The following is a 26,800-nucleotide window of genomic DNA, read 5'->3' as shown; positions in this document are numbered from 1 at the left end:
GAGAGCGAGCCAATGCTCACTTTAATTAAATGCAACTTAGGTTAGTATCCATGACTTTCTTAGATGTATATTGTCTACACTCTACATTCCCACGAAGTTTTCTTACCGTAAGAGACACATTTCCTATAATTAATATTTTTTAAAAAATAACGCATATGTTTGTCCAAAAAAAAAAAAAAAAAAAAAAATAACGCATATAATCCAAAACAAAGAAGATAAAATAAAATGTCAACTCAAAGAAGATTAAAATATGTATATATATGATATAAGAACCCGAAAAAATCGAAGGGAGATAATATTAGGATTATTAGTGACGGGGAAAGCTTTGACGAAGTCGTTGGAGAATTAGGGGGAAAAGAAACAAAGAAAGCTTGGCTTTGCTAGTGAGACAGTATCGTTTCGGATTGGTTACCTTTTTTTATATTTCCAAAATAATGTGACCTATCGACCGCCGCTAAATTAGCCTGAAACCGACTACAGTGAGCTGAAGAAGTCAAGAAGAATGGAAAAAGTGGAGCCTGTCAACATCTTCTAAAAATGAAAAAAGTGGTTAATGTTTTGGGAATAATCCGGGGGGGGGGGGGGGGTTTGGTTAGGACACGTCACGGAGGTTTTAGTGTGAACGGTCAGATCTTCTTCTTAGACTAGATGATGATACTGTATGTTCTCCAAAAAAAAGATCAGAGACATCCAATCCAAGGCCCATTAATTAAGTTATTAATTATGTAGCTTGCTGAATAAACGTCACATTGATGAAGGCCCATTAAGCCATAGCAATCAATCTAGGGTTTTAACTTTTAATCGCGGGATCGTTTCTTCTCTCCCGCCACTCGCTCGCCCTCCGTTAAAAGTTCACTTTTTAAAACTGTTTGATCTCTCTCTCGCTTGAATCGCTTCGTCATGGATGGATCCTACGACAAAACTGTCCAAGCTTGCTTTAATGTCGCTGCTTCCAACTTCTTAATTCAAGGTTCAATCTCTTGCTTCTCTCTCTTTTACGAAACTTGGATTAGTAATATTCATTGATGTGATTTGCAATTTTGTTTGCACTATGGTTTAGTTTTAATGTGTGTTTTTTTTCTTTTCCGTAAGGCCGGCCGACGAAAAAAGAAATTCGACTTCATTAATTTCTTTTAAATGTCTCCAGAGACCAGAAAAAACAAAAAAAAAAACACAATAAAGAGTCGAAACATAGATAAAATACACAGATTTGATTAGCATAGAGAATCGTATTGAGAGACTCCATGAATATAACAGTAACTATATAGCTTATATTCGTTTTTCATTTTCACAAAGAACTTTACACAACACTATCTCCACTTGTTATTTTATTCTCATAGATAAGCGGTGGTTTTAATCGCTAGTATAATTTGGGTGCTTCTCAAGCCACTCCCTAATGATTATACGAAGAGTGTGATTTGGAGTGAGCCTGTCATTCTCAAGCTGCTCGCCTGTCTTTGGCGACTTCTTTTTACCAGCTTGTGTCCGTAGATACTCTCTGAATGCCTCTTTCTCGTAGGTGAAACCATCAGCAGCTACATGGGGATCTTCCATTATCTCCTACATCATATGAAATTCGAATATGCATTCAACAACTAGCCTGCAGCTTAATCTGGAAGCAACCATTCTTGTAATGATTCAAAAGGATGTAAAAGTTCAAAGTTGCAGGGTTTCAATCCTCCTTACCAATGTTATAGGACATTTATAATCATGGGGAGGAGAACATGGACTTGAGCCTGCTTCGCTTCCATTGCTTTTTGACTTCACTGTCACAGGTTCTTTCCTTATTCTTACTTTCTTTGCTGCTTCCTCGTTTTCTAGTATGCAACCCTGTTTCACATGAATCTCAATTCGCAATCTTGACACTAAAAAAGTGGATGTTCTATTTAAGATTATTTATTTATAAAGGCTTTTTATTCAATCTTTTGTTTTACTTACTGGTTGTTCTTTAGGTGACTCGGCTTCATCTTCGTCCCTTCTTCTTCCTTTGCTTGGTTTCTCTGCTGAACTAGAGAATTCTGAGAATGAGTCTGATGGGGTCCCAAGGTCGAAACTTCCTTCTCTATTAAGCATATAAAACTCTCTGTTAAACTCTACACTTCCTATAAAATCAAACTACACAAGTGTGATCATCAAGCTTACCTTGTCTGGATGAGTTTCCCCTTGCAGATGAACCACATTTTACAGCTATGAGGTGCATGTTGAAGCACATACTCTGCTTTTCTAGATGTGATACCCATCCGCCTGCATCATCAAAGAGAGCTTAGCGTACTTGTTTTATCCACTGATCTTTCTAGTTTTCATTACATGGGCTGATTCATTAGAAGAATCTTTAAACTTTTAGTTATTGATTGATTTTTGGAGCTATCCTTGCCTGGAGTAGTGAGGATCAGCTGCTGCTCCCATAACGAGCTTCTTGATGCTGTTTTCGTAGATGAGTTCCACAATACCTTCACCCACACCATATCCTGAGATCAATGATATGTCCACGTCTTCTTCATTAACCTGCATCCATGTAGAATTCTGTTAATTAGTTTTCAAGGTTATGTTTCCTTTTATCTCCGTCAATCGAGGGTCGATTATGCGTTTGGACTATTCCGTTTTTTCGCTCTAAAGTGATATCTAAACAAAGAAAACCAATTGACGATTAGCAGATTAGTCATACTGTGATTCTTAAGCCTCAAACTCTAGTGTTGTTGATTCTTTGCTTGGATTAACACCGTCATCTCTACCGAAAAAAGAACTCACCCCTTCTTTTATGCAGAGATCACGGTACGTGTAGAGGCTACGATATGAAGTCTTGAGTTCTGAATCTTGGATTGCATCGATCTCACCTTGTGTAAGCCCACATGCTGAAAGTGCACAAACAAAAAGATCGTTGAAAAACAGAGCAGAACTGATGATGTGTGACTTATTAGCTACAAATGGGTACATCCGCATACGCCCAAAAATCGAATTGGTTACGGGAGACCAAATTTGGTCTAATTTGTTTTTGTTGTAGTTTTAAGTTAAAAAATTTAGGATGTTGATTGTGTCTCATGACTTTATTAAACTACTTGTATGTTAATAGGGAACTGTGATATCATCAGCACATCTAGAAAAATGTTGGTAAGAAAAACAAATTTTTTTAATATTCTGACACATGATGATTAGTATTTCTATACATCTGCAGACATATGTGTATATATTAAAATAAAAATCAGCATCATCCCGAATCTCATCTAATATTTGTAACAAAAGAAGATCAATTACTGTATCTAAAACAAACTTGAAGCTATACAATCCTTTATCAAAGTTTCCCGGCAGCCCCAAGAAAACAAACTGCAAAATGTATTTAAGAAAAGAAAGAAGAAAAAAAACTACTTACAAGAAGTAGTCAGCGAAAATGGGAGATGAACGTGAAGAAGGAAGATCTTGTTGACTTGAAGAGTCTTCAAAGTCCATAACAGAGTTGATTTACTTTCTCGAACATCTTGATTCACGGCAACATAAATATTGTCTCCTCCCATGGTTTCTAGCTAAGCTAGCTAGGGTTTTTGTTTTGTTTCTTTGCTTCTTAATTCTAATATAGAAGGAGGGTATGTGAGAATGGAAATGACTAGTAGTAATGCATGATGTATATATAATGCCCGAGGCGATCAGAGAGGGACATATCTAAAGGTATATGTATTCTCTCTTCTATCCCTTTTGCAAGAAACTTGCAAGGAGGTTTCTGACCATTGACGTGCTTCTCGGTCAATGCCTTTGGGTCATATTATTTTAATTAATTCTGTCGAGCAGTTGAGCTTTTATTTACGCTTATTTTATATCCTTAAGTTTCCAGGAATATATTACTTGTGTTAATTAAAATTCCTTCACCCTTGGACGTTAAGTTTCTGTGTGATCAGTGTCGGAAATCATAAAGTTCTTGGGGAGAAATTTCGGTGTACACTACTACCTACTTATTCAAGAAGTTTGCTCTATAATTAAAAACAGGATTTTCCTAGAATATCCAAGTCAAGATGACGACGACTTAAGAAATTTAACAAGTCAATTTAAAAAAAAAAACACAAAACAAAAAGTTTGGGGTATAAACTACTCGATTGATTCATATTGTATGAATTATTAGTTTTATTTTTCGTGAGGTTTCCTCCCGTTTTCACACCAAAAAAAAAAAAAAAAAAAATTCGTAATTGGTATGTATAATATAGTAGAAAACTGAATATGGAAATATTTTGAGTGGTGTGTGTTAAGTGGTAACATCCATGATCCATTAACAAAATAGTGATTGGCAGCGTTCAATTAAGGGTTTTTGTTATTTTGGCATTGTCACTTTCGAATTTGTTATATATAACGTTTGTTTGTTTTATACAAGTCTTTGATATGGGCTGTTTATACACACAGTCCATGGGCTTCATCATCTCTAAATTCGTCTCTTTTACCGCCACATGCATTCATGCCTAACGTTAGCCGTTTATTCTCAGTTCACCAAGAAAAGTTAAAAAATAACAATCTCTCTCTCTCTCTTTCTTTATCGATCTTTTTTAAAATTCAAAATTGGGTTCTCTCACTCTCTTCTTTCTCTCTAGCCTAAAGTTCGTTATCGATTGATCACACACTATCGTGAATTTGAAGAAGAGCTGCGTCCTCGTCTGCTGGGTGAGATCCTACGATGAAGATGAACATCAACAAAGCCTGCGATCTGAAATCTATATCTGTGTTTCCTCCTAATTTAAGGTTCGATTTCGCTTCTCTCTCTCTCTCTTTCACGCGAATAATTTCACATTAGCGAGCGAACTTGATTTGAGCGATTTTCATGTTTTAGGGTTTTTTTCTTTTAATGTTGGGGTTTTCCGCTTTTGTTGTATCGGATCTGATTTGCGGTTGGCGACGAGGTTCAGTGATCGGTATATTATATGTTTTGGCTACTGATTATGTTTTCTCTTTCGAATTTTTGTATCATCTATTTAGTAGGAGATCAGCTGAACCACAAGCATCTCAGCAGCTTCGATCACAGCCGTCGCAGCAGTCCTTCTCTCAGGGACCTTCGTCTCAGCGTGGTTGTGGTTTTTCTCAGATGACTCAGAGTTCTGTCGAAGACCTCCTCATCAACGATCAGGTTAGCTACTCATTCCAAACTTCATGGGACTTGAGAGTTATCTTCTTCTGAAGAAGAAGAAGTTAATGTTGACACTTGTGCTGCTTTCCCTTCTGCCCAGAGATTTAGTTCTCAGGAACGAGATTATTCTTTGAAGAAGGTTAGCTGTTTACCCCCAATCAATCATAAACGAGATGAGACTCAGTTGGTTGCATCTAGATCTTCCAGCGGTCTTACGAGAAGGTGGAGTTCTGCTTCAGTTGGGGAATCTAAATGTGAGCTTGCTCTTTCTGAATTCACTAATTAGCCTGGGTTTAGTATGTTCACTGGTGGCTTGGCTCTTATTTTGCTTCAACTTCTCTTCTTTTGTCACTTTGTAGGTCAGATCAGTGATGAACTTGAGCAACGGTTTGGGATGATGGAAACTTCTTTGAGCAGGTTTGGAATGATGTTAGATTCAATTCAGAGCGACATCATGCAAGCCAACAGAGGAACTAAAGAAGTATTTCTTGAAAGTGAGTTCTATGATTGTCTCATTTTTAACTACACCAGACACACATATTTGAATATGCCAAATTCGCTCTGTTCTCAAAGTATGAAGCAACCACATAGGCTAGCAGCGGACCAGCGGGTCTAGGAAAGTGTATTTCCTAGGAATCTCATTTGCTTAGCCAAACAGGATGTGTTAGTAGAGCCGTTCAAAGCTGATTTTACTTCTTTAGGAACGTGATACTGACTGGAGCAATTCACAGATTGACATTGTTTGCTCCAATAGATTTATCAGTTTGTTGAAGACCATTTCACTTAACCATTGATTTGAAGAATGACTCTTAATTTCTCAATACTCAATATGGAGGTCTTTATAGTTTCTTCTGTTTACTGCAGCTGAACGCATACAGCAAAAGTTGATTCTTCAAGACACTTCACTACAGCAGCTGGTAAAAGCCAATATTTGCAGTTTTTACTTGTTTCTTTATCGACCTTGTGCAAATGGATTTAACTTATTAAAATACATAATTAATTGGCAAGCAGATGAAGGAACAAGCAGATGCTAAAGCTAGTCTTGATGGAGGTGTTAAATCTATTTTGGAGGAATTCAGCAAAGATCCCAATCAGGAAAAGCTACAGAAAATCTTTCTGATGCTAACAGCTATCCCAGAGCAAGTAGAATCTGCTCTGCAGAGAATACAAAGGGAAATCTGTCACACGTTTACCAGAGAGATTCAGGTAACAATATCAGTGTTTTTTTTTTGTCATTAACAATATCAGTGTTTTAAAGAACATTTGTATGCATTTTTATCAATATTAGCAGAGCCTGTGTGTCATATCGGATTTTCATAAATCTTTAGACTTGTGTATATCTAATGCTTTAATTCTCACTACCAACACTTTTTATAGGTCTTGACTAGTTTGAAGATGTCTGAGCCAAGGGTTCAGGTTCCAACAGCACCACAAGTGCAGGTCTTTTCTCATGCTTTCCATGTCTTTTCTCTCTAAGCTATAAATTCCAGCCATTAATGTAGCCTTTGTTAAATGTCAGACTAAGGAAAACCTGCCTGAGCAGTGCAGTCCAGCAGCCAAGGTAACTCTAACTTCTCGACCTTTTATTAAAACACATGTATGCTTTGATTCCCACCACCAAATCTCTTATAGGTTTTGGCGAGCTTAAAGATGCCTGAGCCAAGAGTTCAGGTTCCAACAGCACCACAAGTGAGACTCTTTTGCTTTCCATGTCTTTGCTATTTAAGCTGAAAATTTCAGCAATTAATATGGCTTTGTTAAAACAACAGGTTAAGGAAAACTTGCCAAAGCAATGCGTCCCAGCAACCAAGGTAACAAACTCTATTGCAGTGAACAATTGCACTCTTCAGAATTCCATTTTGTTTACCTGCTCAGCTGTCACTAACACATGAAAAAAATTGCAGAGCAATCCCTATTGTAATACTGCACTGAAAACAAAACAACCACAGCTTCCCAGAAAGTATGTCAAACAAGCTATGCTACTTGTACCCTATTTTATACCAAAAAATAGTTATAGAAATGCGTATCTTGCATTCACAGTCCATCTAACGCACCAGCCAGAGCTGTGAAAACATATTTATCCCCTGAGATACAAGTGGGATCTTGGAAGACGGTGAAACCAAAACAGAGAATTTTCAAGAAAAGAGCAGCAGGAAAGTCAGTAAAGTCAGAAGGCACTGGAACACAGGTATTCTTTGGATTTTTTCCATTGGTCAGCTATCATAGAACAAGCGTTTGAACTTCCTCAAAATCTAAGCAATGTGCAATTTATTTCATGCAGTTTGAACATTGCAGTGTTATCATAGATTCAGATGAAGATATCGATGGGGGCTTTTCGTGCTTGATTGACGGGAACACCAAAGGTATGAAAAATTTTAAACATGATTCTTCTCGAACCAATGGAGAACTCAAAATTCTATCATGTGGTAGAATAAAGTAAGAAGATGTTCATATGTTAAATTACAAAGCTGTATTTTTGGAACTATGTACGATTACTTCAGGAGCGAACTTCGAATGGGACGCAGAGAAGGAAACTGAAAGAATTCTGAGGACAGCGAGGAGGACAAAGAGAAAGTTCGGTAACCCCATAATTATTAACTGAAATCGAGGTAAGTTAGGAGTAAGAGCTACGCTTCTCTTTTTTACATTTCTATACCTGAAAGCTAAAGCATGTTTAAGGTGATTTTAATTGGATAGATTTTCACAGTTGTGACTCTAATATGTTATTGAATTTTCATTATGGCATAATCTATCTCAGTATGTTATTATTTTGTAAAATTTAGTGAGTTCTATATTTCTTAAAAATTTAGTGAATGATATATTTCTTAAAAATTTAGTGAATGATATATTTCTTAAAATTTACTCTTATAAGTTATGAGATGGGGGAAAAAATGACATGCAAACAGATAATTGGGTCATATTTCACAACTAATTTGTTCTCTATAGTTATTATTATTATTTCTATGTATAAAAGACTTTCTCTCATGAGTTGTCAAAATGTTAATATAAATTGGACCAGAAAGGTATGACAGGTTCATCAATTTGTAATTAAGAAAAAAATATCCAACAAAAAGTTAAGATAGCCAAAATATGGTGTTTTTTAAATTAAAACCCAAAAAATATATATATTCAAAATAGGCCATAATCAGAAGTTCATCATTATCTAATCTAAACTAGATTCTTTCCAAGTTTTTTTTCACAATAATACAAAAAAATAATAAAAATCAAGTCATACCATAGTAGCTCAATTAACTACCAAAAAGCCTTAGTTCTCTTGAAACAAAATTATATGGTTATTGAACAGATTATATATATATTGGAGTTTAGAAAAGATTACTCAAGATAACTGATGCTAAATTATAAACACTTTCAACCAAATTTGATTAAAACAAAAATCAATAATACGTTTTTTGGTAGAATATTAGATAGGTAAAAGCAAATATTAAATAACAGTAGATTTTGTATTTAGATTTGTTCTATAAACAAAAACGATGATACAATGATCAATCAATTTCTTGCTGAATAATATACTCTGTTTCTTAGTAAAGTCTCGAAGCTTTTGGGTTTTAAATATTGAGTTGTTTTGTTTTCAAAAGATCTGAGATTGTAGAGCTTTATAAATCATATGAGTATTGCATATCGGAATTGGTTCCTCAGTGCCAATATCTGAGATGTCAATGGAAAGTCAAGTCGAAGAAAAGCTTTGCTCAAATAGAGCAGAGAGAGGTCATCAGTCAGGCTGGATATCTGGGATTTTCAGAAGGAAGAAGAAGATACCATCACAAGAAGATGGTGATAGTGAACATCACATATCTGAAGATTCTCGTTTGGTGAGAAGACACAAAGCCAAGAATCTGCATTTTTCTCTTTCTGAGATCATGAGGAAGCTGAAACATGCAATCAGAAAAGAGAAACTGCAGCACGCCCATAGATTGTTGGAGAAGAAGAAAAGCTTTCAGAAGAGTTTGTCAACTAAAGATCATTTCTTTCTCGAGCGCATGACTTCAATATCTCGGAAGAGATCTCATCGAGAACACTACGACAGCGAGAAACATCTCTCTGAGATGTTAAGAAATCAAAGGACGACCGTATGGCTTCCCGAGTATTCGTCTCCTTTCTGCAGCCCGGGAAGAATATGGGACCAGAATTCAACCGTGCTTTCGAGATCTTCTTCAGATGATTTCATGAACTCTGAAACAGTTGCAGGTAGTTTCTATTATATCCCATTCTGAGAAATACACAATAACATTATTATTATTTATCCAAGGATTCTTTGCGACTCTGCTGTAGATGATTTCTTAACTATCAAAGAGATAGATTCTGCTTCACCACTCGAAGCTATTAGCCCTTTCATATCCAAAAGCAATCAGATTGCTGCTGAGATATCAAAAGTTGAAGCTCATGGTGGAGAGAATGAGGGTGGAATCTTGGAAGAGGCAAGTTCATTTTTGACTCTATGCAAATTTTGGTTATGCAAAAACAAAACAGAGAAGAACTACTATTAACTTATTTGGTTGCTTTCGTTCTTTCTAACTGACACTGTCTCATGTTTCTCTGTGGCCTCACCATATCAGCCGCTATTCATTGAAAATCCAGCAAGAGGTATGGAAAGAAGATCCAATGCTTACAGGGGCTTAGATTTTAGAACTCTTCAATTTATGAACAGGCATTGACTCATCTTTGACAATACTCTCAGGTGAAGCAAAGATACAAAAACCTCAGTGTAGCCAATTGCAAGAAGATACCGGTGGGATGGATGACAAAGAATCTGTGTTTAAGTACATAAAAGCGGTGTTGGATGCAATAGACTCGAACTGGGAAGAGCTGTATCTGAAAACGGAATCCTCTGACCAGCTTCTTTATCCAGCATTGATCAGCAACATACCATTCTATCCAAATAAGCTTTGTTCAGACCACGAGCTCCTCTTTGACGGCATCAATGAAGTTCTCTTCGATTTCTGCAGGTATCCTCAATGGGTTTCCTTTGTAAAACCCAGAAGCCAAGTCTTGGCATTTAGCATTGAAAGCATTGTTAGCGAGGTTCAAGAAAAGGTTTATCATCATCTCTTGCCAATGCAAATCCCTAGACCGTTGGACCAAATAGTTAGAGAAGAGATGGCTACACCCAGGAGCTGGTTAGACACTAGATGTGACCTCGAGTGCATTGGCTTTGAGACTAGCGAATTGATTCTAGATGAACTAGTGGAAGAAGTCATGAGTGAGACTTGGGAAGAGGGGATGATCAAAAATGGTTATTGCATAAAAGAGATATGTAGAAACTAGTAGTATTCAAGATTCTTTAAATAAAGTACTAGACAGAAATTTTGGGAACAGAATGGGTATGTTGGCAAAATTCGAAACCAAACACTCATGTTGGAAGTATGTGCTGCATCCCAGCCTACTACTATTGCATGAATGTTAATGTTTGATCTATGTTCCAATGTAATCAGTTTTTGAGAATTACTATTGTAGAAAGAGCTATTATAAGCCCGCATAAATGTTGTTATGACGGGACTGCTATTATTCCCGGAACTTGAATGATATCAATCCTTTGATTAAAGCCATCGGGAACCGGACACTTCTTGATGTCCCAAAAGACAGATGTTACAGCCATCGTTCTAGACGACTATTCTAAAAACCTAACGAAGGAAATCGAGAAATTATCATCAAAACTAGGAAAGACAGTACGGAAATCAGACATCATCAGAGAGAGCACTATTCAAAGAGATGGAGAGATTGGAACACGGCCGTAATCGTTTCCGAAAGAGACAGTGAGATCAGGAGCTAGATATTTACTTGGGAGATAAGCAAGCTTGCTAGGGCTTCGAAAGAAATTCCTGATCTTCCCTGGGGGGCTAGATAGTGTTGAGAATGGGTTTCGTCTTGATGGGCCAGCATTTTATGTGAATGGGCCTTGTGCGACCAATCCTATTAATTATATTTATGCTTGGATCGAGCTTTTGGAGTATGCATGTTCGTTCAATCTAATCTTGGTTCTTCTTCTTACATGTGAAAGAACAAAGCATGGGATAGAATTTTCTTTCGATTTTACCTAATTTACAAGGGAGACAGAAGAAATTATAAAAGTAGTTATGCTTCTTCTTCTTCTCCTCCTAGGGTTTTGTCTACATAAAGAACATCATCAATCCAAGCAACTATGTTAAAAGCTAAACCTTCAAGCACTCTCGAATAACTCTCTAACACAGCTTTCCCAACATCCTGCAAATCACAAAAGATAAATATCAAAATCCCAGAAATTGTTCTAACCACATAAAACCATGATTCAAGCCACTGTTTGTACATTCTTACCATGTTGTAATGAATCTTGCATATATCCAATGATGTCTGAGACAGCTCTGGGTACCGTTGTTTCAGACAGAAAATCAAAGACTCTGCTCTCTCACCCAAAACATAGTTCTTGTCTGATCTCTCTGTATTTGACATTAAAGCTTTCACCATATTCCATGAAGACTTGGAATTGTTGAGACAAGCTTTGCGTCTCCATGTGTACATTGAAGCTTCTACTCTGTCTGCCAACTGAAGGGCTTCATGTTCTGATACGATCTTGAGACCATCTAGTAGCTTTTCTGGTGAAAACCTCCCTGAACTCGTCATGTGTCGATAGAGTGAATCTCCTGTGCTCGCTTTTCCGCTCTGCAAATGCAAAGATCAGCAGAAGATCCCAAATGAAGGAAACCGAACTGAAAATGACCATTTGTTTGTTTACACCTTTGGAAGATTTGCCATGTAAGAATCTGGTATATCCATTTCACCGAGGATGCTGCTATTGATGGCCATAGCAGCTTTATGGATTTGATTAGTACTGTCTCTCTTGCTCTTAAGTTGTTTCCTTGCTTTCTCTGATAAACCTTCTGATGGAACCAGAGGAATTGGTAACCACCATTTCTCTTCTTTCCTTTGTACAATCACTTTCCTGAATGATCCAGTTGCAGAACGTGTTGATGACTTCATTGACATGCTTCCTTCTTCTGCATACCAAAACTCTGTCTTTTGGAAACTATCCAACGCCTCCTACAAAAAAAACAAGGAGTATGAGCTTTACGAGGAATACGTATCAATATCTTCATTTTCTAGAGCAATTACCATAAGCATGGAATCTAGTTTCCTGAGCGCAGGCAGATTGATGTAGATATCTGCTCTTGCTCTACTCTCCATTACCTTACAAACAAACAAAAAGCGCAAGAACATTTTTTCAACTTGATTGTTTATTTCAGGTCTTAAGCAAAAGTGATTGTAAGCAAATCTTGTTTACCTCAACAGTGGCTCCATTGCTTAGATTCTGTGACTTTGGGATAAACTCGAAAATATAGTCACATACAGAGAGAAGGCAATTCATTTCTCTCTTCCACATTGTCTTCTTCTCAATCTCCAATGGCTCTAACCTTAGATTCTGTCCAAAAACAGTAGCTGCAATCTCGAAATCACAAAGATGATTAATTACAGTTTCTCTCATCTAGACGGCTTAGGTTTGAGAGTCACAAAGTACGGTGAGGCGGCTTAGAGTTTTAGTTACCATAAAGATTGGTTATAGCGTTTGAGATTGTAACTGCGGTGCAAACGCCTTTGCCGCTTCCAGACATATCTTCCCCAAGCAGAAGCTTCGAGAATCTTTCCTTCATCGTCTCCAACTCTGCACAAATATGGAGAACAGCTTCAACTTCCAAGACTCTGACACACAGGCAGAGATAGAGATAGAGGGAAACACACAAAACCTGGTTCTTGGACAGCAAGATTCTCCTCAGGTTCGTTGTGAGTCTTTTTCGTTTTAAAGGCAGTTATAAAAATAGAGCTCACGGAAGAATTGGATTCGGTTAAGACAGGCCAATCACTAGGAGAAGCCTCACTACAGACGCTACTGGTGTCATCGATTTGGTCAGAAAAGGGATCTGTGCTCATCGTCGAGTAAACCGGAGTTTCAGATGCTGACTGATCATTCGGGTCGATGGATCCTCCTACATCGTCGTTTTCTTCAGGACTTAAAAAATTCTCCATGTCTATCAAAGATTTGTTTTTTGAAAATTCCTCTGCTTTTGTTGGTCTCTCTTAGTTTCAGAGAAAGAAAGAAAATAAAAACAGTGAGAAAAAAATAATGTAAAGGAAGAAGAAGCTTTGGACATGCGTTAAAATTCATCAGAAGAATAAAAAAAAATAAAAAAAAAAGGTAAAAAGCATAAGAATATGAATCTACTCAAATCTGAAAATTTGAACAGCGAATAATTTTCCGATTCTTGGACCAGCTAGTAAAGTAAGAACAAACTAGCAAACAAATGTTTTATTACACACACAACAACAAGAAACAAAAAAAAGCTGAGAGACCGTTAAGGTTAGGCGTGCCTAAATCAAAAATCAAAAAGCAAAAAGAGAAACAAAAAACAAACAGATTAATATATGACAACAATATTTATCGATGAAAGTATATGAATTTTCTTTAAAAAATAAAATAAATAAATTGTAACTTAAGAAGAAGAAGAAGAAAACAAGAAAAAGCAACGGTCTTTATTTAATTTACCTTTAAATCTTCTGCAGATTTGATCTTTAAAATTTGAATATTTTTTTATAACGTTTATAAAACCTCTCTCTCTGGAGCTACGAAGTTATTTTTTTCTACGCAATATAACGTTTATTTTACTTGGGTATTCGCTTAACAAATTAAAATTAAGTTAAATTATTTATACCATAACCAACAATAATTAGTACATATTTTATAAAGATCGTAATTAATTTCAAATGTGCGAAAATATATCAGATTTTTCTTTGATTTTTTTATTTTGGTTCTATGGAGCTGTATACGTTTTTTCACTTGTTGACTTTGACCAAACGTCTCTAAATAAATTAGGAACACCGTATATAGAATATATTTTAAACTCTTTTTTTTGTGTGTCAACGGTTCATAAATAAATTAAGAGTATTATGGAATTATCACATATTCACATGGTCAGCTTTTGGACCCATGTAGCTTTCACGATTTAACTCATCTAATTATTTTATTTCCATTTTATTGACAAATCTAAATACATCAGATTTTTATATACTCTATACAGCATATGCATGATCAGATCAAATGCAATGGAGAAGGATATGTTATGTATTTTGCATGGTTCATGATACAGACGTGCGTACCATTAACTGGAAGCTATATAGATATCCAAAAGCATGTGTTGTAATTCTAATAATGATAAATAATAAAATTATGTTACAGAGTTTACCAATTATTGTGGTATATAAAAAAAATACTAGGTTTTCTTGACCAAAAAGTCGATGTTTCTGAATTAGCTTTCGCGTACTAGTCTCTTCAGCTCTCGTTTGATCATTCCAACTGAGGTAACCGCATCCCCACGGGCCACGACCACGAAACTATTAACCCAAAGGCACCGTGTTATTCAAGAAAGCACAAAACCTACGGAGAAGATTCGTTTTCGTATTTTATTACCTAATTTACCTTCGCTTTAAGATTCAATACGAACACTCCATCGTGATTGTGAGACGCAATCGAGAAACACATCCATGTTGAGATTCTAACTCTTCAACTCTTGCTTCGAGTTCATGCAAGTACTTGATCGTTTTGTTCAAGACTGACTGACTCTTTGTCTACCTGCGTTCAGAAACAGAGTTTTATGTCCGGTGATCTGGGGATCTCATTGTTCGATAAAATATTTATAAGGCTTACTGACCTCATTAACCGTGGGAACCATAGATTTAAGAACATTTAACTTGTCGTTCTCTTTGGTTTTATCATGTGAAGGATCATCATCATCGTACTCCATGGAAACACACTGATTCAGACCAGTTGTTTCTGCCTGAAACATTTTCTTCTCATCTGAAGAGTGCATCAGAGGGACATCGTGCAAATATCTTCCACAACACATTACTCTGCTTCTGATGATAATTCGGTCCTGAAGTAACTGATGAGGACTTCCAACGCAAGAAACTAGAGCCAAAAACCAGATGAAGCCAGATCCTTCATATTTGGTCTATTTGTAGCAAATCTTAGAACAGCAGATAAGATAACGTTTTCTTGTATTGCAAGCCTTCATCAGATTCAGACAAAAAAATGTGAAGGTTCCCATCTTTTAGTTTAACGAGCTTCGGGTTTCTGACATTCATCTCCGAGCAATCAGTTATACAGTTGTATTTAAACAATAAAATAAAGGGTAAAAGAGAAAGCATTGATTTTCAATGAAAATACATATCATACTGTATTACTACTCTACTGGTATACTATTATATTATCTGCGCTAGTAGTCTAGTACTAGTAGTAGTATTTTGTTTATATTTAAGTGACAAAAAAAAACCATTCTATTAAATTATTAATCATCCCTGTATGCACTACATTTTTTATTTTTAAAAATAATATATTGTATCACGTGACGAAAATCAAAATCGAAGCGAGTCCACGTAGTGTTCCATAAACCGGAGGGCAGCTGATAAATGACTAGTTTTCTCAGGTGTGGCGGTGGACGAATCGAATCCACCAATCTTCTTCTTCTTCGTCTTCTTCGGACTACCCGAATCCGCCATGAACACCGAATCAGGTAAGAGATTTGTATATTGAAATCTGAGGCGTGACCTCCCCGATCCAAGGCCCTAATCCATGTCTTTTCTGGCAGTTGTCGAGTTCCTTGGAAACGTCCCTTTACTCCAGAAATTGCCCAGTTCTTCTCTCAAGAAAATCGCTCAAGTTGTTGTCTTGAAACGTTACGGTCCGTCATCTCTCTCTCTCAATTTCTTCTCGCTCTTTAGTCTTTGGTATCTGCTTTTATCCGCTTCCACGGTTTTAATCTCGCTCTCTATTCTATAGAAACGATTTCAAGCTCAAGGGTATTAAGTATTTATTTGCAGGTAAAGGGGATTATGTGGTTCGTGAAGATCAAACCTGGGATGGATGTTACTTTATTTTTCAAGGAGAGGTTTTGTTTCCTCCTTTTCATTTGTATCTTTGTCTTTGCTTCCTTCCTTCCCCATTTCCATCCAACTTTTCTTGCAGGCTCAGGTTTCAGGACCAGCTGAAGAAGATAACCGTTCCGAATTTCTCTTGAAACAATATGATTACTTCGGCCTTGGTGAGAGACATTCTAAACAAACACTTCATTTTTCCACTTTGATCTCTGTTCATGGTTTTGTTGGGTCATCATATATTCAGCTTCCATCTCTCTCTTTTTCTTTTCCCTACAGGTATTTCTGGCAACGTTCATTCAGCAGACATTGTTGCTATGTCCCAGGTGCCTGCTTCAGAGTTATCTGACTTTTCATTATTCGCTTCTGTGTCCTTAAGCTGAATATATTCCTTTCGTACCTTTTCCATTGCAGCTTACATGTTTGGTGTTGCTGCGTGATCATTGTCATTTCCTTCAGACAAATTCCATCTGGCAATCGGATACCGCTGTTGACAAATGCCCTTTAGTGGAACGCATATTGCAACTGGACCCTTTAGAAGTACGCACATCCCACTGCTCTTCTTTTTCACCACTTGTACAGCTCTATGTCACTTTCATAGTATTGTTGGGAATTGATATGCTGTTGATCCCCTCCTATTCTCCTGTAGTTGAATATCTTCAGGGGGGTCACACTACCTGATGCTCCCAAATTTGGAAAGGTTTTCGGAGGACAATTTGTCGGACAGGTGTGCCATTTTCTCTAGGAAGGTTACATTATTTCTCTATAAACCTTGCTGATCTGTATTCATGTGCGTATATAGCTTGTTATGTTATGTGTCATTTTTAGGCAGTGATAACCATAACCACTACGAACTCACTTTTTACCATCATTTTACAGGCACTTGCTGCGGCATCAAAAACTGTTGATTTTCTGAAGATAGTCCACAGTTTACACTCCTATTTTCTTCTCGTTGGAGATATTGATAGTATGAACATAATTTTCATTGTGCCCTTACCAGCCACCTATGATACTTTTCTTCCTTATTGAAACCCAGCTTGCTATTATATTCGTCTAATTATCATAGTTTGTTCCTCTTGCAGTCCCCATTATATATCAAGTTCACCGCATACGTGATGGGAACAACTTTGCCACCCGAAGAGTAGATGCAGTACAGAAAGGAAATATCGTATTCATCTTGTTGGCATCATTTCAGGTATTCCGTTTTAAATCCTTTCAGTTTAGTACATGAATATCTACATCCATTTGCCACCAAGAGAGGATCACCTTTCACAAAACTCTGAAAACTGGTTTTGAAATCGTCTCTTTCATTAATTTGATAGAAAGAGCAACAAGGATTTGATCATCAGGAGTCAACCATACCCTCTGTGCCAGATCCTGATACGGTAAGTCATTTCTCTAGATCTAAGGCTTTCAATAAATTGTAAGCGTTTCTTTTTTCACCATTATCTACTGTAGCTTCTATCGCTGGAGGAGTTGCGTGAACGTCGTATAACTGATCCTCATTTACCTAGGTAAGTGATAATGTTTTAAAATGTATGAAAAGTTGAAAACTTATTTCAGAAGCTCAAGTTGGACCAGTCTCCCAATTGTTTCTTTCTTTTCAGGAGTTACCGGAACAAAGTTGCCACTGCAAACTTTGTTCCATGGCCTATAGAGATTCGATTTTGTGAGCCCAGCAATTCAACAAATCAGACAAAGTCTCCTCCGAGGTTAAGAACTCACTTAAATAAAACATTCCTATCGATGTACTTGTACATTATACCAGGAAAGCAAGCAGAACTGATAAACTGCATTGCTCATGTGATTACACATGAAACTCATCACTTACCTCCATTAAGTGGTTCTAAATATATATATACTGTATATATTCTTACAAAATCTTCTTGCAGATTGAACTATTGGTTTAGAGCAAAGGGAAAGCTTTCTGATGACCAAGCTTTGCACCGGTAGGTACCTCCATTAATGTAAATCAGGGTAGCCATATAAAATTTGAAATGATTCATGTGGTAACAATGCTTTCGACTTTTAAAGCAATAATGATTGGAGACAAGTGAATCGAAGGTATTTTAGATTTAGTATCCCCAATTGATAGATTTGAAGTATGGTTGGGACTCTTAAAGGCCAAACTTTCTTAATAGCATTCAAAATCTGATGGTATGCCGATCTTTCTGAAATTTGATTTATCATTCTTAGCAAACTAATAATCTGGCAAACTATGTTGTTATGCAGATGTGTCGTTGCATTTGCCTCGGATTTAATATTTTCTGGTGTTGGTTTGAACCCTCACCGCAGAAAGGGCCTGAGATCCGCTGCACTCAGCCTGGACCATGCGTAAGTTTTTATTTCCTCTTGGTGGCATATGAGTTTCATATGTTTGTGTTAATTTTTAATTTACATTGAGACATTATTCCAAATAAAAGTTGTAAGTAATTATCACTACTCACTTTTGCTCATTTGGTTTGCAGGATGTGGTTTCACCGACCTCTAAGAGCTGATGACTGGTTGCTTTTTGTGGTAGTTTTTTCTATCCTTGCTTCTCTGTGAACATTAGGGTGCTCTTTTTTAATGAATGAGAAGAAACATATAAATCATATACATGTTTAAAAGAATGAGTTAAACTTGTTTAAGAGCAAAATGAGTATTGGTTTAGAGTTGTTTATAAACCTGTTTGGTATATGAGGGTCAGCCACTTACAACACAACGATGATACTGCTTGCAGATTGTCAGTCCTACCGCACATGAGACCCGTGGTTTTGTCACTGGTGAAATGTTCAACAGAAAAGGAGAGGTACTCTCTACTCTTATGCTTCCTTGTTAAAGAAAAAAAATAGATATTTGGACGCTAAAGATGATAAAAGTTAGCACATCTTTCTCAAATTGGATAGGATACAAAAAAATATTTTGAATTGACTCTGGTTTTGTTTTGAAATTGTGAAACAGCTGGTTGTATCGTTAACGCAAGAGGCCCTATTAAGAGAGGCAAGACCTCCGAAACCCTCCGTCACGGCGAAGCTCTGAATGGCCCACCGTCTGGTAATAATATATACATACATGATTACGAGTAGGACGTGCCGCGAATAAAAGATGACAAAAAACCGTCTGGTAATAAATAAATCAATCCTGTGGAATGTATCACTCACGCACTGTTTGATTCCGGCGTTCTCATGATGGGCCGCCTGAGTATCAAAATAATTTGTATATCTAATCCGCGGGGTATCTATCTATCTTTATGGGACCGGTCGGTCGGATATTTCTTTCTATTATACATAATTTTTATTAGTTTAAACATCCCTCGCCTTTATTACCTTAAAAGAGTAGTATAATATAGTACAATAGCCTCTGTTTAATCTTGTTCGACAATGAAATGGGTTTTTTCGCTGATTTGAAGGAAACATGAACTCTAGAAGAATAATGGCCGAGATTACCCTCTGTTTTGGAATGTTATCAATATCATGAACCAAAAACCCAAATCCAAGCTTCATCAGTGTAAGAAGAAAGAAACGTGGAACCCTGAACCAGTTGCCATTAAACCCTTATAATTCACCGTAAAAAAAAATGGAGATTACTAGAGACCACTTTCCCACCGTTTAATCGTCGGATATGAACCTTTTGCAAAAAGACAAAAAATTTTGTTTGCGGAGGAAAAGTGGGACCACAGATCCACCGACCGGAAACGAAGAAAAGAATGAATACATACATAAAAGGGGGGGTGGGGTGGTGGTTCGGTCGTATCGGACCGGTCGGATTTGGATTTTTACGAACAAAGTGAAGAAGAGTGAAGAGTGTGGACCCCGGAAAGGACCAGACGTAAGCAGTGACAACATCAACTCATGGCCACGTCAGCAACTGACTTCTCCGAGCGAAACGTGTCTCGGCAGCGTCATCCCACCCACGTGTGTTCTAGAAGCTCTTCTCCTCTATCCCTATGTGTCGACACGTGTCCTATCCCTCTCCTTATATATTTGACTTTTCTCTCTTCCTTTCCAAAGTTTCTCAAACGCCAAGTTTCCAGAGCATTTTAGAAAAGATTTAAGATTTAGGATTAGGATCAGCCCCCAACCACCACTATCCTAATCTCTCTCTAAATTGGACAAGGAACAACTATGTCAGAGTTACAGCTGCCCCCAGGATTCCGATTTCACCCTACCGATGAAGAGCTCGTCATGCACTATCTCTGCCGCAAATGCGCTTCTCAGTCCATCGCCGTTCCCATCATCGCTGAGATCGATCTCTACAAATACGATCCTTGGGAGCTTCCCGGTGATTTTACTCTCTTTGAATCTTTTTCACTATATACGTTGATTTCGAAATCTGAGATACTCTGCTAATAATAACATCATAAATTTATTAATTACAGGTTTAGCCTTGTACGGTGAAAAGGAATGGTATTTCTTCTCTCCCAGGGATAGAAAATATCCCAACGGTTCGCGTCCTAACCGGTCTGCCGGTTCTGGTTACTGGAAAGCCACCGGAGCTGATAAACCAATTGGTCTTCCTAAACCGGTCGGGATTAAGAAAGCTCTTGTTTTCTACGCCGGCAAAGCTCCTAAGGGAGAGAAAACCAACTGGATTATGCACGAGTACCGTCTCGCCGACGTTGACCGCTCCGTTCGCAAGAAGAAGAACAGCCTCAGGGTAAACTACCTAGGATCATTTATTGAATCAGATCTATTTTTCTCCATACTCTCTCTTTCGATCATCTAGCTGATCCCACGGTCTTCATTTTCCCAGCTGGACGATTGGGTTCTTTGCCGGATTTACAACAAAAAGGGGGCCATCGAGAGACGAGGACAACCGCCGCTTCCTGTTGTCACCGAGGATATCGTGGAGGAGAAGCCCAAGGTGACGGAGATGGGGATGCCTCCGCCGCCGCAACAGAGAAGTGAGTTCGTTTATTTCGACACGTCGGATTCGGTGCCGAAGCTGCATACGACGGAGTCAAGTTGCTCGGAGCAGGTGGTGTCGCCGGAGTTCACGAGCGAGGTTCAGAGCGAGCCCAAGTGGAAGGATTGGTCGGCGGCTGTAAGTAATAATAATACCCTTGATTTTGGGTTTAATTACATAGATGCCACCGTGGATAACGCGTTCGGGGGAGGAGGGAGTAATCAGATGTTTCCGCTGCAGGATATGTTCATGTACATGCCGAAGCCTTATTAGTTTCCTACTCTCTCCTGACGCTCCTGCCGGAACGCAAACGCAAAACGCTCGTTTTTGCGTTTTTATGGCAACACGAGACCGTTTATATATATGGTGGTCAATGAGTGTGCCATTTAGTTTTCTTGTATGTAGTTCGTTTGTTTTAATGTAGACCGTCAAGATTTCAGGTAATACCTGATCCGACGGTGGTCGTTTGTTGTTCGATGTATTACTTGTTAGGTCGAAAAAACACTCCACTTGTCTTTTGTTTCCGCTTTAATGGTTATAAAAGTCAAAAAGCGAATATTTATCTCTGCCGTAATCAATTTAATACTATTGCTTTCAGCTTAATTATCAATAGTGATCCGTACGGATGTTTTTTATACATAAGTTACTTTACTGAAAAGAAAGACTTTGACGTATTCGATTCCTTGAACGTTAACTGATTCCGAGAAAAGCGAATTGATTTGGTTTACATAACTCAAGTCTTGGGGGGAGTTATTGGGAGAATGATTTTTAAAGATTTTTAGAGTTTAAGATTCCATTGTTATTGGTTTATAGATTCTTAGATTCCTAATAAAATCTCTTGTTATTGGTGTATGTATTTTGTAATTCTATTTAAAATCCTTTGTTATTCAAAAAATTGAGTATTTATTGATTTTCCAATTCTATCAAATTCTAGTGTTATTGGTTTAATGATTCCTTACATATTTAGTCATTAAAAACAACTTTCAAAATACTGCAATTCTCACAAGTATTTATAGAATCTATCATATGAAGAATCTATTAAACTCTAGAAATCTGGGTAAACATTATTTTAGAATCCACAAAAATTTTTGAGAATCTTAAAATCTCTAAACTTTAGAAATCCATAAACTCTTTTAAAATCATCCTCCCAATAACCCCCCCTTGGAGTGTGACACGGAGGAGACAACTGGAGCGCTCGAGAAAGTCGACGAACCACCGTCTTTGTTAGGCGAGAAACCGAGACACTGGAAGACTACACTCAATCATGGTCAGCTGCATCTTACTTCTCACTGTCACTTGTCGGAGGGAATTGAGAATTCTATGATGGAAAGATGAACTCCTTCACGGAATCAAAACTTGATCAAGATTTTGATGGGACAAAAAAGGAAGCAATCGCAGGATCAAAGAGCATTAGAGCAGTAGTATGCAACAGCAGTCGCGTTAATCGTTACCCTCACCAGTCACCACCTTTGTCTGTTTGGAGGGAGAGAAGTAACCACAAGAAGAATTTCAAATGACAATGTTACTCGGTGAAACGACACACATTTCCGGATATTGTGAGTTGAAAATGTAAGACTTCATGCCGTTTATCTATTCACTTCAAATATGGGCCTAGAGAGAGAGAGAGGCCCAAATATATTCACGGCGTGGTTTCTTTAAGATCCAGGTTGTGTTAAAGGAGATCTCTTTTTCGGCGGTTGAAAACCTTTGAAAAATAAAAAAATTGAAAATGGAGAAGCCGACGTCGCCGGCGACTCAACTCACTGAGGCTCCTCCTCCTCCTGCTACTTCATCTCTTCCAGCAAAGGATCCTCCACTTCCTACATCTGCAGACCAGAGATCAGCTGATTTGCCTCCCGTGGCCAAGGCTCAGCCTCCTTCGACAGTTGCCACGGATCCGTCGCCAAGGGGAAGAAAGCGAGCGCTGGAGGCGAATCTTCAGATTGAAAACTCCAATTATTACAAGATGCGACTCCTTCTCAAAGATCTTCGCCCTCACGTTCTCGAGGTGCTTTTTAACTTTTTAGATGCAGTTGGGGGCGAAATTGTGATGGAAATTTCAACTCTTTATATTTGCAAGTGAAAGATGACTGAGATTTTTTTTTTTTTTTTTTTTTTTTTGTTTGTTTGTTTGGCTGCTACAGGTTATACGAACTCCAGACTTCAGCAACTGTAAGGCAGCTTTTGAGATTCAAGCGAGTGAGAGAGCTCATACTTTTTGTTATCCCTATTTTCACTTTAGCATACTAAGTCCCAACTTTGCTTGATTCTCCAAGTTAAAAAAAAATTGATGCTGTTTGCAGAGATGAAGCTTATGCTTCAACTCTACCAAGAGATGATTGGAGGAGAATCACCCAAACGTGAGAAAACAGCTAAGAGCGAGTCTTTATCCAATGGAAAGGCCATTAATGAAACACCTCAAATTACTACTACTAGTACTACTGCTCTGAGTTCATCTGAGACAAACAGTCTCCAATCCGAGAAGCTGAACACTCATGGAGATGGCGACAAGGTGGTTGGAGGGTCGGCATTTGGCTGGAACTTCACAACCGGTGGAGGCACAGACCCTGTTTACTGTGGTATGTCAAAGGAAGAATACAGAAGCTCTCACCCAATTACTCAACCGGAGGCAGAGGCAGAGGTCGAGTTGCAAAACACATTATAAGCTTTGTTTTGCTTTCTTCATCTGTTAATGGAGTTTGTATTATATTCACTTGGTGTCCGCACACCCCGAAGTCTTATGTATCAATTGAAAACAATGGATTAGCTTCTGCGTTGAAGGTTTAAATAGTATAATTGAGACAACAGATTACCTTTCAATTGTTTTTCCTTTATGGAATCAAAGCTTCATCTTTTAAAAAACCCAGTCTTTAATTCTGTGTGGAAGCTGTAATCATTTTGGCTTCAAGGTTGGATCCTTCAGTAAGTGCGATTTGTGATTCCTTCTCCATCCCCAGGATAGCAAGAGCAGCAGACTGCAGATACAATGCAACATACCACACAGGAGAAATGCCTTGAGCCTTCATTGCATCATCTAAAGCTTCTTTCGCCATTTTACTCATCAGGTAACTTAAACTGCGCCGCACAAAGACTGTTGCAGACCTCATTCCCAAATCAAGAAACTGAGATATTTTTATAGACAGGGACATTGTCAACCAAGGAGGAAGGTCTTGTTACAGATTCAAGTGCGAAAGAAAGACAAACCTGCGTGTAAAACTCAATGGCTTCACTAAATTCTTTCCTTCTAAATGCAATGTCGCCTTTTTTCTTCGAGTTTATAGCCTCTTGCATTTGCTCCGTCCACAGAAACGAAAGCTGCACTTAAACATGAAGAAACCTTCATGTGATGAGAACCATAAAGGCTCTAACTTCTAAGTGATATAAAAATTGATAACCATAAAACCTGAAGACTTACATCTTCATCGTCTTTGTATCCAATTTTATCCAAGATCTCGTGCATAGCAGTCAGATTTTGTCTTGAACAAGCCTCAGCAAAAGGAGACGGAGGTAACGCAAAAGTACCACTCTGAGGCAGACCCATTAGAACATAAGAAGGAACCTCTGTGTCTTTCTGGAGAGATATCAGCGCAGTGACCAATGATTTTATGTTTGGCCGCTCACGAGCTTCATGCTGCAGACAGAGAGATGCCAGGCGTACTAAATTTATGCCATCACTGTCGGAAAATTTTCCCTCCAAGCAGGAATCAGTTAGAGTCTGAAGGTTTCTGTCTCGAATCAAATCCAGGGCCTTACAAAAAAATAGCATAAAGGTGAAATGGTTAATAAAGATAATTCTAGAAATGATTAACAAAAATAATAATACCATAGACACTTACATGTCTAGGAGGAATATGCTTTCCGGTGAGAAGATCAAGCAGAAGAGTGCCAAAGCTGTAAATTACACTCTCTGCTGTGATTCTCCCTGTATCAACACACACTTAAATCTCAAGTTGTTAGGAAAATATGACTTACGAGAGAGGGGGAAATGAAGTTCACCAGTTCGTAGATACTCAGGAGGGGTGAAAGCAAGATTTGTGGTATAACTTTTCCCATCCCGACTATTCTTCATTAACCCAAATGTTGAAAGTCTTGGATTGCATTCCTTATAAAAGCGTCAGTGGAGGATTATAGCATGAAACAAAACATTGGTCTCTCAGAAAAAAGCTTATTTTATGGGATGTACCTCGTCAAATAAAACTCTGTAAGCATTGAAATCATGATACAGCGCGTGTCCTTTGTTACTACAGTATTCAAGAGCTTCTGAAATGTATAAGACAACCCTTAGTCGCATCGTCCATTTCATTGGCTGTCTTTCCCCTGGTAGATAATAAAAGTGGTAATGCAAATACTAAGACAAACAATCTAAAAAGAGCATTAAAAGATAATTGATCAAATGCATAAATATTACAGTGGAAAAGGTGTTTGGCTAGTGTTCCATTAGGCATGAACTCAGCCACAAGTAACCTCTCGCCGCCTTCACAACAATAGCCGAGTAAATTGGCCATTCTTTTGCTGCGTAGCTGACCAATCGATATTGCTTGTTCCTGGAAACAGACATATCCAAAAAGTGAAAGAGATATGAGAAATAGGCAATTAGATAAACTAGAGGATACATGTCAATACCAGGAATTGGCGTGGATCAGGCCAGGCAGTTCCAGAAAAGCGCTTGATAGCAATCTTCTTATGAGTCTTCAGTTTCCCTTGATAGACAACATTTGGGGCTGTTTCTGCATGTTCAGATACAACATTTTCCAAAGCGAAGTGAGAGGTGGCGATCTTAAGCTGTTCTAGTGTGTATTCACGAAAAGAGGGCACATCTGTCAGGTCACTATCAATCTCTTCCTTTTCTGTAATTAACGTAAAAAGGAATAAGAAAACAGGAATAAAGCCAAAAGAAATAGTCTGAGAGAGCCAAACAGAGACGTCACCAACATATGGAGCTCCAAGAGCAGCAGTCTTGTGAGATGAATTCCAACAACATGTTACAATCTTTGAGCTTTGACCTCCCATCGATGTTTTTGTTTCAGTTATAAGGTAGCAACGTTTAATGCCTGGAAACAAGCAGGAATCTTCTCTATTACAGAGAGAAAGAGAGAGAGATGTCACTCAGAGATCAAACTTAGACTGACAGGATTGGGTATAAAAACAGGTCGTACCTTGTCAACTCGCAACCATTCTGGTGATTGACCAGCTAGCTCGGCTAGGGACAGTGAGACAGGCAGTAGTAATTTGGTTCAATTAAAAGAAAGAACCAAAACACAACTGGAACAAAAGGCAGAAGTCTTTTTTTTTTTTTTTTTTTTTTATCTCCCCATCAAAGTCACACTTTCCGTTTCCGGTGTTCGTATCGTTGGGATCCTTATTACTCGAACCTATCACATACATTTCTCGATTTAAATTAAGAAAAAAAGGAGACAGCAGTATCGCAATCAAACCGATGCGGAAGCAGTAACCGGCAATAAACCGATACCCAGAGGATTCATAAGTCTGTTTTGTATAACATTAACATCATCCAATTCTATCGTTACCACATTTTGAGCTTTTTTTTTCTCAGTGAAAATAGTCAAAATAGTGTACCGACAAGCCTGATAAATATTATGGTTAGAGAGGCCTAGCCGCCGCCGCCGCAATATAAGACAGGTTTTTTGTTTTTGGAAAATAATTAAGCAAAAAAATAAGCAAGCAAGTGATCTGTCTTTTTGAGGGATAAGCCCATGGGCTTTAATTAGGCTCTCAACATACCAAACCTATGACTTTTATTAATGTTGTCATGGTACATCAAAGTTTATCTTCGGCCAAATCCCTTTTTTTTTTCTCTTTAATACAACGAAAGGAAAAAGTAAAAGAATCACAACGAACTCGACAGTCTAATTATTGATTTCCCGCTAAATTGTAATTAAA

General features: G+C 37.8%; 8 protein-coding genes and 1 long non-coding RNA gene across 17 annotated transcripts; 6 read left to right on the top strand and 3 right to left on the bottom strand.

The window, feature by feature from the left end:
* Positions 1 to 1,037: 1,037 nt before the first annotated feature.
* LOC17898783 (U-box domain-containing protein 54) lies at positions 1,038 to 3,545 on the bottom strand. The gene is made up of 7 exons (XM_006305326.2): positions 3,368 to 3,545; positions 2,749 to 2,852; positions 2,375 to 2,505; positions 2,143 to 2,244; positions 1,939 to 2,062; positions 1,687 to 1,830; positions 1,038 to 1,560 (listed from the first exon to the last, which is right to left on the bottom strand). The coding sequence occupies exons 1-7, from the start codon at positions 3,507 to 3,509 to the stop codon at positions 1,354 to 1,356; spliced, it is 954 nt and encodes a 317-aa protein (XP_006305388.1). The 5' UTR covers positions 3,510 to 3,545; the 3' UTR covers positions 1,038 to 1,353.
* Positions 1,681 to 2,421, top strand: LOC111832624. Its single transcript, XR_002835519.1, has 3 exons — positions 1,681 to 1,775; positions 1,953 to 2,046; positions 2,170 to 2,421. It is a non-coding gene; the product is annotated as an uncharacterized LOC111832624 (long non-coding RNA).
* A 979-nt stretch (positions 3,546 to 4,524) lies between the features above and the next one.
* Positions 4,525 to 7,863, top strand: LOC17898627 (protein PAIR1). 3 transcript variants are annotated; one of them, XM_006307450.2, is made up of 14 exons: positions 4,525 to 4,716; positions 4,954 to 5,098; positions 5,199 to 5,352; positions 5,458 to 5,592; positions 5,963 to 6,015; positions 6,110 to 6,304; positions 6,476 to 6,538; positions 6,618 to 6,659; positions 6,731 to 6,787; positions 6,868 to 6,909; positions 7,003 to 7,058; positions 7,139 to 7,286; positions 7,380 to 7,461; positions 7,600 to 7,863. In XM_006307450.2, exons 1-14 carry the CDS (start codon positions 4,652 to 4,654, stop codon positions 7,698 to 7,700), a joined length of 1,338 nt encoding a protein of 445 aa, XP_006307512.1. In that variant the 5' UTR covers positions 4,525 to 4,651; the 3' UTR covers positions 7,701 to 7,863. The 3 variants fall into 3 exon arrangements, with proteins under 3 accessions (XP_006307512.1, XP_023632607.1, XP_023632606.1); XM_023776839.1 differs by having other exon boundaries at positions 4,951 to 5,098; positions 6,476 to 6,532; XM_023776838.1 differs by having other exon boundaries at positions 4,951 to 5,098.
* Positions 7,864 to 7,933: 70 nt separating this feature from the next.
* LOC17899442 lies at positions 7,934 to 10,607 on the top strand. Its single transcript, XM_006307515.2, has 4 exons — positions 7,934 to 9,304; positions 9,389 to 9,534; positions 9,673 to 9,700; positions 9,795 to 10,607. The coding sequence occupies exons 1-4, from the start codon at positions 8,770 to 8,772 to the stop codon at positions 10,379 to 10,381; spliced, it is 1,296 nt and encodes a 431-aa protein (XP_006307577.1). The 5' UTR covers positions 7,934 to 8,769; the 3' UTR covers positions 10,382 to 10,607.
* A 465-nt stretch (positions 10,608 to 11,072) lies between these two features.
* On the bottom strand, positions 11,073 to 13,416 carry LOC17899350 (rop guanine nucleotide exchange factor 2). 2 transcript variants are annotated; one of them, XM_023790071.1, is made up of 7 exons: positions 12,832 to 13,416; positions 12,633 to 12,749; positions 12,372 to 12,526; positions 12,203 to 12,277; positions 11,828 to 12,127; positions 11,408 to 11,752; positions 11,073 to 11,317 (listed from the first exon to the last, which is right to left on the bottom strand). In XM_023790071.1, exons 1-7 carry the CDS (start codon positions 13,109 to 13,111, stop codon positions 11,189 to 11,191), a joined length of 1,401 nt encoding a protein of 466 aa, XP_023645839.1. In that variant the 5' UTR covers positions 13,112 to 13,416; the 3' UTR covers positions 11,073 to 11,188. The 2 variants fall into 2 exon arrangements, with proteins under 2 accessions (XP_023645839.1, XP_006304625.1); XM_006304563.2 differs by having other exon boundaries at positions 11,828 to 12,130; positions 12,832 to 13,415.
* Positions 13,417 to 15,533: 2,117 nt separating this feature from the next.
* Positions 15,534 to 19,362, top strand: LOC17900498 (acyl-CoA thioesterase 2). The gene is made up of 17 exons (XM_006307530.2): positions 15,534 to 15,651; positions 15,727 to 15,819; positions 15,959 to 16,026; positions 16,104 to 16,179; positions 16,292 to 16,338; positions 16,427 to 16,552; positions 16,662 to 16,739; positions 16,892 to 16,979; positions 17,095 to 17,207; positions 17,335 to 17,397; positions 17,471 to 17,526; positions 17,620 to 17,724; positions 17,905 to 17,961; positions 18,245 to 18,346; positions 18,481 to 18,529; positions 18,735 to 18,803; positions 18,956 to 19,362. The coding sequence occupies exons 1-17, from the start codon at positions 15,636 to 15,638 to the stop codon at positions 19,031 to 19,033; spliced, it is 1,284 nt and encodes a 427-aa protein (XP_006307592.1). The 5' UTR covers positions 15,534 to 15,635; the 3' UTR covers positions 19,034 to 19,362.
* Positions 19,363 to 19,995: 633 nt separating this feature from the next.
* LOC17897541 (NAC domain-containing protein 2) lies at positions 19,996 to 21,502 on the top strand. 2 transcript variants are annotated; one of them, XM_023790304.1, is made up of 4 exons: positions 19,996 to 20,275; positions 20,373 to 20,650; positions 20,747 to 21,037; positions 21,140 to 21,502. In XM_023790304.1, the coding sequence occupies exons 1-4, from the start codon at positions 20,119 to 20,121 to the stop codon at positions 21,170 to 21,172; spliced, it is 759 nt and encodes a 252-aa protein (XP_023646072.1). In that variant the 5' UTR covers positions 19,996 to 20,118; the 3' UTR covers positions 21,173 to 21,502. The 2 variants fall into 2 exon arrangements, with proteins under 2 accessions (XP_023646072.1, XP_006305484.1); XM_006305422.2 differs by having other exon boundaries at positions 19,998 to 20,275; positions 20,747 to 21,502.
* A 1,067-nt stretch (positions 21,503 to 22,569) lies between these two features.
* On the top strand, positions 22,570 to 23,706 carry LOC17897160. The gene is made up of 3 exons (XM_023789330.1): positions 22,570 to 22,907; positions 23,044 to 23,098; positions 23,203 to 23,706. Exons 1-3 carry the CDS (start codon positions 22,629 to 22,631, stop codon positions 23,562 to 23,564), a joined length of 696 nt encoding a protein of 231 aa, XP_023645098.1. The 5' UTR covers positions 22,570 to 22,628; the 3' UTR covers positions 23,565 to 23,706.
* Positions 23,546 to 26,148, bottom strand: LOC17897859 (probable serine/threonine-protein kinase BSK3). Of its 5 annotated transcripts, XR_002835413.1 has the most exons (11): positions 26,056 to 26,148; positions 25,828 to 25,973; positions 25,523 to 25,746; positions 25,308 to 25,443; positions 25,083 to 25,216; positions 24,896 to 25,001; positions 24,736 to 24,821; positions 24,315 to 24,647; positions 24,104 to 24,214; positions 23,713 to 24,021; positions 23,546 to 23,636 (listed from the first exon to the last, which is right to left on the bottom strand). XR_002835413.1 is itself a non-coding variant. In XM_023789326.1 (10 exons), the coding sequence occupies exons 2-10, from the start codon at positions 25,907 to 25,909 to the stop codon at positions 23,770 to 23,772; spliced, it is 1,464 nt and encodes a 487-aa protein (XP_023645094.1). In that variant the 5' UTR covers positions 25,910 to 25,973; positions 26,056 to 26,148; the 3' UTR covers positions 23,638 to 23,769. The 5 variants fall into 5 exon arrangements, 4 of the variants coding, with proteins under 4 accessions (XP_023645094.1, XP_023645095.1, XP_023645096.1 ...); XM_023789326.1 differs by lacking the exon at positions 23,546 to 23,636 and having other exon boundaries at positions 23,638 to 24,021; XM_023789327.1 differs by lacking the exon at positions 23,546 to 23,636 and having other exon boundaries at positions 23,638 to 24,021; positions 25,828 to 25,950; positions 26,056 to 26,146.
* Between the last annotated feature and the right edge of the window lie 652 nt (positions 26,149 to 26,800).

The sequence above is a fragment of the Capsella rubella genome, unplaced genomic scaffold (genome assembly GCF_000375325.1).
Source record: "Capsella rubella cultivar Monte Gargano unplaced genomic scaffold, Caprub1_0 scaffold_1, whole genome shotgun sequence".
Classification (NCBI taxonomy): Eukaryota; Viridiplantae; Streptophyta; class Magnoliopsida; order Brassicales; family Brassicaceae; genus Capsella; species Capsella rubella.
The sequence above is the reverse complement of the archived record's forward strand: the minus strand, read 5'-3'. Positions and strand labels throughout refer to the sequence as shown.